The sequence below is a fragment of the Gymnoscopelus braueri genome (genome assembly GCF_963280865.1).
Source record: "Gymnoscopelus braueri genome assembly, chromosome: 23".
Taxonomy (NCBI): Eukaryota; Metazoa; Chordata; class Actinopteri; order Myctophiformes; family Myctophidae; genus Gymnoscopelus; species Gymnoscopelus braueri.
Genome location: NC_137625.1, coordinates 20,895,569 through 20,907,858, shown reverse-complemented (window position 1 = coordinate 20,907,858; position 12,290 = coordinate 20,895,569). Strand labels below are relative to the sequence as shown.

General features: G+C 41.0%; 1 protein-coding gene across 1 annotated transcript in view; it reads left to right on the top strand.

Moving 5' to 3' along the window:
* Window positions 1-12,290, top strand: part of ppfia2 (PTPRF interacting protein alpha 2) — a gene marked incomplete at its 5' end in the record, with an annotated part of 192,302 nt that overhangs the window by 157,598 nt on the left and 22,414 nt on the right. The window contains 5 exons of the mRNA XM_080420769.1: window positions 1,499-1,739; window positions 5,101-5,130; window positions 5,458-5,588; window positions 9,513-9,694; window positions 10,339-10,429. Of these exons, the coding sequence (XP_080276895.1) occupies window positions 1,499-1,739; window positions 5,101-5,130; window positions 5,458-5,588; window positions 9,513-9,694; window positions 10,339-10,429 (675 nt within the window). The remainder of the gene's footprint in view (window positions 1-1,498; window positions 1,740-5,100; window positions 5,131-5,457; window positions 5,589-9,512; window positions 9,695-10,338; window positions 10,430-12,290) is intronic.

Below are 12,290 nucleotides of genomic sequence, written 5' to 3'. Positions count from 1 at the left end.
CCTTCCAAAGTTTGCAGGAGTGGTCCGTTTTGAACAAAATGCCTCAAATCATAAACGTGTCCGGTTGCCGTGAAACTTTGCACGCAAATTCCCACTAGGCCAAGGAAGACATGCCACCCTTTTCACATTGTCCTGTTATAGCGCCACCAGGAAGACGATTTTTGCTAAACAAATGTTTTGATATTACTCCTACAGACAAACATCACATAAATCGGTACACATTATCTCTATAGTCATGTGATCAAGACGGATCTGTCCGATTTTTCATATTCCATCCTGATTGGAGCATTTCGAACATTGCTGGCCCACAATAACCTACCTGACCTGGTGGAGACCTGTGCTCCGAGGAGCACTTTTTCTAGTTGCATCTGCAATCACTATTTCCACTATTTTCCATCTGATTATGGTTTCTTATGGCATCTTCATTCCCAGCTATGCAGCCTGTCAGCGTCGAAAAGGTTCTGAAAATATGCGACTCAGTTATTATTCTAATTATCTCATGCTGATAGATTAGTATTCAGCACCCAGAGATAAAGTTTATTAGTACTTTCTCAAGTGTGGTTAATGTGGCTTTCAGCCTTCTTTGCTCATTTGCAACACAATCGATAGAGACAGTGGCACTTTGCATTCAGGAAAAGCGTGCGTGTAACTACAATTACAGAGTTCACCTCTGATGGGAGATAGCGATCAAGTCCCGGGAATTAAGCTTTCATTTAATTAGCAAGTCAGATCCTTGCTATGGCTGTAGCTAATGAACTGAGTTTTAGACCTTTAATCTCCTCACTTTGGTCTGTAATTAGAGCATCTTATATGGGCTCTTGGAGGATTTCTGTTTCAAATTGCCACAAGAAAAACATTCACGTTAGCAAATGTTTTAAGCTGACTGTTTTTAATAGTTAATCCGTTAATCTTTTGTATGCTTCATATTATTTGATCCAAGCTGACATTGATCAACACTGGACTCTTGTCTGCATAATACACAACTGTAAAATGCCCCCGTATCGTGACATGTTTGCTGTTAACCATTTAAAGGGGGTTGAAACCCTAGGCTGAAATTTTAGTTTGTTTTTTGGTTCAAGTTAAAAACTAGGGCAGGATAAATAAAAAACAAGGCAGGCTAGTAAGCAATGTAGCTCCAGCTAATCAGATGGCACACAATCACATCATTTTGTTTGTACATAAAGTGTCTTTATGTACAAAGACACTTTATAAATGACTAAGTATGGTAGTTATAATGTGCTGTTCCTCTGAACTTATAATGCATTATGACCAGCACATATAATACTTAATAAACCTTGTTATAAGTTGTTTTGCATAATATATAACATAAACATTTATTACGAGGGTTATGAAGCCTCATAAGTAAAGTACATTATAAATGCAATTTAATGCAATTTATTTAATACGCCAGGGTTGACATAAAGCGATGGAACACGATCGCACATGCATCATCACCACCCCTCCTCTCCCTCCTCTTCCTCTGCTCTGTCCTGGCCAGGCTGATACAGGAGGAGAAGGAGTCGACGGAGTTGCGGGCGGAGGAGATAGAGAACCGCGTCTCCTGCGTCAGCCTGGAGGGCCTCAACCTGGCCCGCATGCACCACCACGGAGCCTCCATCACTGCCTCGGCCACCGCCTCCTCCCTGGCCTCTTCCTCGCCGCCTAGCGGACACTCCACCCCGAAGCTGGACCCCCGCAGCCCCTCGCGAGACATGGAGCGCATGGGAGTCATGACACTGGTCCGTCACTGCACTGGCATCCAAGCTCCATCTCACCCGTAGCACTCACATACACACACACACACACACACACACACACACACACACACACACACACACACACACACACACACACACACACACACACACACACACACACACACACACACACACACACACACACACACACACACACACACACGTTCTCTCTCTCACACCAACTCACACACAAGCACACAGGTCTATAGCCTTGGAGAATAAATGGGCTCCATGATTCAATAGAATCACCCTCTGCTGTACCGTTAGAAGAGCAGTTAAACAGTGTTTCATCTCTTAGTTCATTCGAGTCTTGTTTTATGACCTAAAGGAGAGTAAACCTCAATAGATGTGGCCTTACGTGACCCATGATGACTGATATTTCAAAACTAGCATAGTTTTAAAACGACTTATAAAAGTGATGGGGGTTTTCTCAGCGTGAGTTAGTGCTTATGATGGATGGAGTTAGATGCCTAGGCATCACAAAGCACAGTTTGATTTGAGTGCAAGCATTATGCTTGTGCGTGCGTGTGCATGCACATTTGTTCATTTACAGGGATTTTTCCCCTCTTTTTGTTCCACTTGTACCAGTAAGCACTTTAACAAAGACTGATCTTCTAGCATTTCTACCATTAAAAGCCTTGAATTTTAAATACCCTCAAGGAAATGTTTGCTGGCTTGGCACCTGTGCCAAGTGCACCATATGTTTAAAGCAGCCCAATATGTACTCTGATGCCAGTTTGAACATTATACCATCTCAAGTAGTAAGCATTATTTTGAAGTGAGAAAAGGCAAGAAAAGTTCATAGCACATTTCCCCTCCCACACACACACACGCGCCTACACCAAATATCTTTGCTGAAAATAGCCGATCTGCGTAAAAGCTCACAACACGTTGCAATCTGACATGTGCTGTGAGCTTGTAGATCTGCTATTTTCACCCCAGAATAGGGATGGTTTTCATGTAGGCCTAGTTGAGCTAAGCATACAATAATAAGCATAAAATAGAAGAATACATAATACAATAAAATCACACCATTGAAAATACTAAAAGAAAAAGTCTAAATTGAATTTGTAAGCTCAAAGTATAATTTTTGTAAATGTGCAAAAGCTGTGGAGAATCCAAGTTTTTGGTCTGGATTTAAAAGTAAGATCCTTTCAGAGCTCAAATCCTCTGTGAGTTTGTTTGACCTGTGTGTGTGTGGCTTTCCACATGAACCCTAGCATCTCTATTCTGGGCATGTCATAGTAGGCAAGTACTGTCTATACAGTAAGTTGTTGACTAAACTCTGCCTCTCCATGTTTAGTTACAGTTGTAGACTTTTCCCGGACAACCTGAGACTTCTCAAAGGTTGATAATGTTAAAAGCTAGCTAGTGATGTGTTTTGGCCCTAAACCATTGAGTGATTTAATGCAACATTATACAATCACTTCTAGGACTCTAGAAACCAGTGCAGCCTTTTTGCAAGCAATGTTGCCCAGAAAATTATGTTTGGTGTTCAGTGTTGGAAAGTAACTAAAGTAAAATGTAACTTAAAGTAATATTATTACTTTTTCCCAGTAACTAGTAACGTAACTAATTACTTTCATGTTTTGAGTAATATTATTACCTTTACTTTTTTTCAAAAAGTAATTTATTACTTTTTTTCACGAGCCTTGGTGGTACTCTGGGTTTGAGTGTGTTTATTTGATCCTGTGTTGTTTTTGGTCAATTGATATAATGGTAGACTGGTTGGGATCCAGTTGCTATGCAGGCTGCTTGCTGATCCGGTCTAGAGCGGATACGGAAACGTTGCGCACTTGTCTATGGGTGCGTTCGAAAATACAGCACTGAGCGCACTGGCCAATACAAACTAATAGGCGAGTGTGCTCCGGTGCGTGATTTTCGAACGCGCCCTATGTGTGAATTATCAGCTGCGGAAGGGCGGGCCTTAAACCGGATCAAACAGTGTTGCCATGTCTGCTTATTATAAGCGACTTGTTAACCAATGAAGACGCGCCGTAAGCTTGTAGGTTGGCTATTTTCAATATATATATATATATATATATATATATATATATATATATATATAGGTCACTGACTGTGGCATATATATATATATATATATATATATATATACACACATATTTTTTTTACTTGCATTTGCTCCTACATTCTGCCACGATGATATGTGTTGCTATGGGGGCTTTTTTATTTTTTTATTTTATTAGAATACATTTTGTTTAATAAACAACAGAAGTTGTTCCAAGATTGTGTCTCATGATGAGTCATTATCTGTTTGAGCCCGGGTGTTTGAATTTGAATATTTTTTAAGGCAAAAAATACATGAAATACATTTAAAATACTTCCAAAAAAGTCCTTGCGGTCTTGTTTCCATTGAGGTCCTTAGTATTCAATTCATAGTCAAATGGTTTTCATTTAGTCTGTAAGTTATGAATTCATACACAGTAAAAGTCTTAGTGTTAATATAATTGAAATGAGTGTACAAATAGAACCAAATGGACACGTCATGTGTACAGAACACTTTTCAGAGTTAAATCAACAATGAGGATTTTACAATGTAGGCTGCAGAAAAGAGAAAAAAAAAAACTGCTAATGTTGAAAATGCAAAGTCAGACTTTTGGGGAGAAAGGATGCAATTACTGGGGGCGAGAAAAAAAAAGTAACTAAGTAATAAGTAACTAGTTACTTTTGGCAGGGAGTAATAAGTAAAGTAACTACATTACTTTTTAAACAAGTAATATGTAATAAGTAACATATTACTATGTTGTAGTAACTATTCCAACACTGTTGGTGTTATATGGCATGTGACACAAACTGTAATCAACACTGAGCTAACCAACGTGACTGATTTCAGAATTATTCAAAACAATTTCCAACTCCATCGTTCGTTCTCTCTCTCTCTCGCTCTCTCTCGCTCTCTTGCTCTCTCTCTCTCTGACTGTCTTTCCTCTTGAATCCATCTGTCACTCAAGTTACCCCTATGGAGAGTTTTATAAAAAAAGAAAAAAGAAACATGCTAAAAATAAAAGATACTCCCACACAATGTACTCTAACCAGTGTGTGAATGTCTTCATACCCAAGGGCTTTTAAAGGAAAAGGTGTTTGATTTTATTGATCTATCAAATGACATACCAATCAGTCTTTCTCCCACACTATTGATCTTAGATTGGTCCTCTGGCATTGAAGAGCAACTCATGTGTGCCTAATGTTATATGATGTGTAAATGACAGGGCACCTTTAATTTATTGCCAGTGCATCGTTGCTGTCGTGTTGGTTTTGCCTTAACCCACACATATTGATGATGATGATGTTGTTTGTTGTTTTTCTCTCCTCTGCCCAATAGCCCAGTGATTTGCGGAAACACAGGAGAAAGGTACATTTTCAGTTTCTTTATAACATAGCAGTGATTTTCCAGATGTTTATTTGGACAAAAGATAAAACACAATATAAGACATGATGTGTTGCATGTCATATTTATACATACTGTATACATATAAGTGCAAGAAAGTTACATTTTTATGTTATTTAAAGTACTGAAGCTATATTTCTTGTACAGCAACTGTTCAAGATGTGGTCTGCAAATTGTTGATAGCGCAAATGGCACATACTGTAGTTGCTGTAAGGACCCCCCCCCCCTCACTGTTCTGTTGAAAAGACGGAACCACGCTAATATCCCTCTTCATGCCCTGTACTCCCTCAGATAGCCGCAGTGGACGAGGATGGCCATGAGGACAAGGCCACCATCGTGTGTGAGACCTCCCCTCCCTCCACGCCGCGCACCGTCCGCATGACGCACACACTGCCAGCCTCCTCGCACAATGACGCACGAGGGTAGGTAAACATCAAGGCAAAAGAGAGGTGAAAAGGGCTGTACTGTAATTGGATCTTAATGCACCCCTAAAAGCAGAAGATTTTCTCAGAGTAGAAGATTGTTTCTATTTTTGGAGCCGCATTGTATTTCTCGCCTACATCCTAGACCTGGAGACAGAGTGACGTGTGTTAAATTTTAATGGCATGCCAAGTCAGAACCACTTTTGTTGTTCTTTCACAGTTAACTGTGAAATGGATAGTTAGGGGTGTGCCAATACACTCATTTCATAATACGATACACGATATTGGTCTCACGATATCGATACGATACGATATATGGCACTTTTGTATTATGAAAATATATGGGGTGGAAAAAAAGCTTATGAAAATATATGCAAATTTAAAAAAGAGCAAATTCAAACAAATACTTCTGTTTTGCATTATTATTATTGCATTGAAAAAAAAACGAAAACGATACATATCGTCACGAAAACGTATCGCGATATATCGCGGGACGATATATCGTCACACCCCTAGTTACCATTGTTAGCCGTGTTGATGGAGCAGCAAGCTGCTACCATTGGGTTTCCATTAGGTCTGGTAACCATGCAGACAAGTTGTTGGCCACGTAGGGTGTAATAGTGAGGGACATTTATTAAAGGTTCTATGACATTCATTTTCACTTTTTTTTTTTTTTACGTTTTATTTTGGGTTTTATGACGTCAATTACACCCAAAAAATCTGAACTTTGAACATTCAGTGGATTTTCTGTGGTCTGGGGTTTTCTGAATAAATAGGCTGAAAAGTAATCTGAGCTTGGCCCTTGGGCAGTGAAGTCACAGGCCATTAATCCCGCCCACTCTCCTCCTCACCCCTCCCCTCCGCTATCCTTTCCTTTGGGGGGGCGGAGTAGAGGCGATGATTGACAGGCAAAATCCCTCAACAGCGACACCCGCAGGCAAAGATTTATTTTTTCATTGCAGTTGAAAAGGCTTTAGAAATGTGAGAGAAAAACACCTGCCATGGATCACTGGAGTGGATTTTTTTGTTAAAACTTTTTTTACACGTTTGAAGTACCATGACAAAGACTTTTAATGTGTGGTAAAACTGAATGTCATGAAACCTTTAAGATATTTATTCCATGTTTATTCAAGTCTATATAACTATTTATATATGTATGTCCCCTCATAAGCAAACTCAAGAAACTGCTAAAGTGAAACTTATGAAGAGTGTGAATGCTGGATCGTAGTTGATAATTTATGGATGTAAAAATGTGTTTCCGTTCGCTCTGCACTGCTGGTCTCATAGTAGGAAGTGCAGAACTTCTGAATGTCAGCGGGTCCTGGTTTTAATGTTGTTGTCGGTGACTCAGTGGCGATACTGAGTTGCACGCAGGTGTTCTGTGCCCAAAATAGCTACAAGCTCACAACACATTACAGCGCAATGCGTTATATTGACGCCCAATTAAAATGTTAGCTTTATTTTTAGTGTGTATTGTGTTGCTTATATAATTTAGAAAACATCTCATCGATTCCCAAATAGAGCCAAGCCTTGTAACTGACTGTCTTGTGGACACGACAGGAAGAAGAAGAAGCCTACTTCCCAGGGAGAGAAAAAAAAAGCCTGTTACGATTATAAGTAGAATTGTATATGGATGTCAGGCCTGTGAGTATGACCATATACATCCATATACAATTCTACGTATAGTTCTAAACGGTAGATAAACATTTTGTTACCGCCACGCTCTGACTCCTCTGGTGCGCTATCCTCTTAGAACAATGACATTTAAAAAAGTGACTGTCGCACTCAGAGTGACAAGAGTGAGTTAGTTTATTTTATTCCTCTACAGACGTTTCGGCTATCCAGCCTTTTTGACACAAAAACATGGCCACTTCATTCGTCGTTTCGTCTTGCACGATAAGCATCAACTAAATTAGATTCCTGGGGCGGAACTTCAGAATAAAACTCACAATGATGACTAGTCAACGGAAATTTTGCACGCACATTCCCACTAGGCCGAGGAAGAAATGCCACCCTTTTCACATTGACCTGTTATAGTGCCACCAGCAGGTCTAATTTAGCAACAAAAAAAATCACAAAATGCCTCAAATCATTAAAGGGATTGTAGGCGAGTTCAGAGATTAAAAAAAGAAAAAAACTATTGTCAAACACCGCACCTCCACTACCCCCCCCCCCCCCTCTCCTCATCAGCAGTTCGTTTCCCCGACCACCAGGGGGTGACGCAGGGGGGACTTCTAAACGGGCCATGCCGAAAATAGGTTGCTTTATTCGGATACAATGCGTGTCACTGACCGCCCCTGCCGGTTCTCTGAATTTGTATTTTTAAATAGGCTCTTTCATGATAAATTGACCACATATATGAAGTTAGACAACTAAATTCTATCCAAACGATATCTTAAAAGTAAATTCTGTGCCTCAAAAAATAAGTTTGAGAGCGTTTTAAAACCGAAAGTAAGAAGTATAAACTGCCTACAGAGAAAACAATGGCGGCTCGTTCCATTTTTGTCGGCTGCACTCGGTCCCATTCGGTTTCACCCGAACACTTCACACGGACACGCACGGACGCGCACATGCGCGTCCATGCATTTACGTCCCGGATACTCGGATGTCAAAACATAAATTGTAGGGAAAATACGGATTTCAGAAAGAGGACTGTGTTTCAATGCAGAAAAACACCCCAGCATCATTATATAGTGGCTGATAGAGGGGGAAAAATGCAAAATATATATAAATATTCATAAAATGTAGGCTTAATGTTGCCTACAATCCCTTTAATGCAGTGTCCGATTGCTGTGAAAGGCCTAAAAAGAAATGGCACTCTTTTCACATTAGCCTATTATAGCGGCACCAGGAGGCCACAATAACTTACCTGACCTGGCGGAGACCTGTGCTCCAAGGAGCACTTTTTCTAGTTTATATATAGCACCTTTCCTGACATGAATGCAGCTCAAAGTGCTTTACAGAGCAAAAAAATTTAATACAAAAATAAATAAAGCAGAAGTGCTTTAAAAAGCAATAATAATTTAACAATAAAGCAAAAAGAAAGAAGAGCAAAAGCAAAAACAACATTAAAACCATTTAAAATAATGGCAAAAAATAATGGCCAAAACAAAAAGGCAGTGAATCAAGCAAAACAGTGAAGACATGAATAACAACACAGAGATTTAGAAAAAAATCTACTAAAAGCAAGAGTGAAGAAATAAGTCTAGAGCTGTGCTTTAAAGCTGTCTACAGAGGGTGCCTGTTTTAGGTGTAATGGGAGTTTATTCCAAGCCATCGGCTGTCCTAATGCAGAGATTAGGACAGCAATGGTGACGCTGGCAGGAGTGCTAATCTAGCCTTATTTTGACAAAGCCTGCTATTCGTAATACAATTATGTCACTGAAGTAAAGTTTTAGACTTTGCGGGCCAAGGCAGTTGGTCGTTATTCTGAATCTCCCCATGAGAGCCCACTTTGAAGGTTCTCGTTTTGAGAGGGCGTTAATAAGTCCATGAAAGTGTCTCTCAGAGTGAGTTGTGCATGTTACATAAGATTGAAGAAGTGCACTTTCCCTCAATACCTCAAAAACAGGCAAATCTTTAGACTTTGTTCCTCCCAGTATCCTCAGAGGGAATCTTTTTTGTTTATGTAGGCAAATCTGTACTGTAGGTTTCCAGAAGATCTTGAGAGAATCAGCGTTTTTTTTGTGGATTTAAGCTGGTACTAAGCTGGCCAAAGAATTGGCTTAGAGTTCAAATACAGTAGGATGCATCTGTGTGCGAGTCAATTACTGTCTAGTAAGATATTTTCAAATGATGGGGTCCTTTTTGTATTGATGTATGCATAAGTCATGTATGGAATTGGATTATTTAGTTAGGCTAGGAGACTCCCTCATTGTGATTGTGACTATTTCTGAGATTTATTTTTTATTTTTATGATACTAGGATTGCTGCCTCACTGGACGCTGAGGCCAGTGCTCTGAGCAGCGTAGCCAGCAGCCAGGACTCCCTCCACAAGCAGCCCAAGAAGAAAGGCATCAAGTCCTCCATCGGACGGCTATTTGGCAAGAAGGAAAAAGGCCGGATGGGACACATGGCACAGAGACACGTCATGGTAGATCCACAAGGTACGTACTGAGTGGTCAACACAGTATACAGAGTATTCTGTGCAGACAAACTGTACAATGACCATATAGGCCTACTACTGTATACAAATTGGTTCAAGCAAACACAGAGGTCAATAGGTAATAAAGGGAGACTGGATAGGTTTTCATATGTGCGAAGGAAATGGTAGCCATTGTAGTGTGCTGGAAATGGAGGGAACGTTAACTTTTAGAGGTTGTGGAGAAGTACATCTCACTCATTTAAAATGATTTATTGTGAAAATTTAAGAAATTGGCATTTTCATTCATCTCAACTGCAAAAAACAAACCTGATATCCCCACAACCTGTTTCCATGAGAGAACTTTCCACCTCAAAGGCATTAAATCATGAACTGCCAAAATGCCTTCAAATTTAAAAAAACTTCAACCACAGGGTGCTGACCTCCATCTCCTCTGCAATGAGCATGAGAATTATATAAAAAGACTCTATTATCATTAATATCATATAAATATTTTCCATTTTTTTATGTTAATACATTTTAAATTGGCAGTATTTTCTCATATACGTTACATTCTGATAGTTCAGCAGTATTGTATGTACATAGTAATACATGCACAATGACATAGCTCCCACACTGACATGTATCTATTTCTCCATCCCTTCCCAGCGACCTTCCTGGACCCCGACATGGCGGGCCAGGACATGGGGGTGGGGAAGCTGGGCACACAAGCTGAGAAGGACCGCAGATTGAGAAAGAAGTAAGCTTTCACAGAGCTCCCCCTGTCTGGGCACACAACCTGCCACTGCAGCACTTTAGTCTGCTTCCCCACAGACAGTCAATAGGACATTGACTTGTATATTGTATCTGTAGCCAGGAGGGGAGGCCATGACCACCCAGCACAATCTGGACTGTCATTTAAACTCTGAGAGTTTCACTCCTTTACAAAAATGGACCCTCGTGGACTCTCCGACTTTAACTGACACCCCCGATTTTACAGTTTATATTCACTAGAGACAACTTGTGATACACACACACACACACACACACACACACACACACACACACACACACACGTAACATCCACATATAGACCATTATGTATGGGAAGCATCCCGCAGCATCCCTTTCCACACATTTCACAGCCCATTGTTTGATTTTACACTCCTCCTGTGTCCCAATCTGACCTTTAACCCCTTAAGCCCAAGCCGTGTGGTATTCTGGTACTGCAAGCAATGGGCCTGACTCACAGGGCTCGCACGTGGAGCTAGTTTGTGATGTAGACGCATAAAGAGCAAGGAGAGAGATACTTCTGGGTGTTCGGGAAGGAGTACAGTATGTGCTGGGTGAGCAAGTCTCATTGAAATGAGTGTGCAGGGATTTCCTGTGCGCTCTCCAGATAATAAATACGTTCAATGCTTAAGCCTGATCTACTTCATACGACAGTTTTGGAACATTCTGTCTATAAAGTCATGCCCAAAATGGGAATGCCAGTTTGAAAGTGGTTAACCTCGCACGCGACAGTTGGGGTCCCCTTCCTGCGGGGTTTCCATTTGTGCTCTCTGGCTGGGAGAGGCTGGGTCCTATATAACGCTATACCCTCCTGAACCCCAATCTCCTGCAGTGAGATGAGGGATCGATTAGAAAGCAAGCTCTGGATCAGCATCCAGGGGCAGAGATCAGCCTAACTATATTCACAAACAGAGCCAAAGTCAGACTTATTGATCCAGGTTGAAAAGACAATTAATCTCCCAAAGCTCCTTTGTCAATTTGGGGCGTAATATGCTTTCCCTAACACCAGTCATAGATTACACGCACACACAATCCCCTCGCAAATCAAATCTCTTTTCAACAGGGATTTATGTTGGCGGCTTCTGTGTCTTTCTTTGTGTGCGTGCTGTCAGTAGATATGTGAGTGCATGCAACTCTGTGTGTGTGTATGTTAAGAGTATGTATGTACAGTATGTGCGTGCGCACGTGTGTGTACTTTGTGTGCGTGTGCATTTGCCATGCCCCTGCGCCAAATGATGAATGTCATTTGCCATAGAAGAGCGCACACGAAAGTTGTCATGATCAATAATTTTGCCTCCCACGTGGTTGATCAATAGAAGGTATTGTTTCATGTAGACAAATGTTGTGTCATTATTTCTTTCCCCACTGCACTGACCTCTCCATAGCAGTGTCCGGGATCGGGCCGAGCCGCCTTGCATCTTGGTGCCTCCACGCTGCATGCCATCCAGCTGCCTGCATCGTTTACATTTCAGCATCTTGATCAGAACTGCTGTGGTTTGATTGTTGATGTGTGATCTGTATTCTGTAGCAAGGTGCCAGACTGTCGTGTATGAGTATCGTGTGTGTGTGTATCTCTTGAGCACATGGGTCTGCTTATTGTGAAGTATGAGGTTATGAGGAAAGGGGGTCTTGCTGCGTTTGAGTGCATCTCACATCATTTCCTTCTCTGCTGCACGCCGTGTGGTCAGGACTGCATTGTAGAAGACCACCTTGTGATATGCCCGTCCAACCAGCCCGACAAGACGCTCCTGTCAAATAATGTCAACATTGTGAAGATTTTGTCTGTTTACATGTGTACTTCTGTGTGTGTGTGCCTGCGTGTGTGTGCC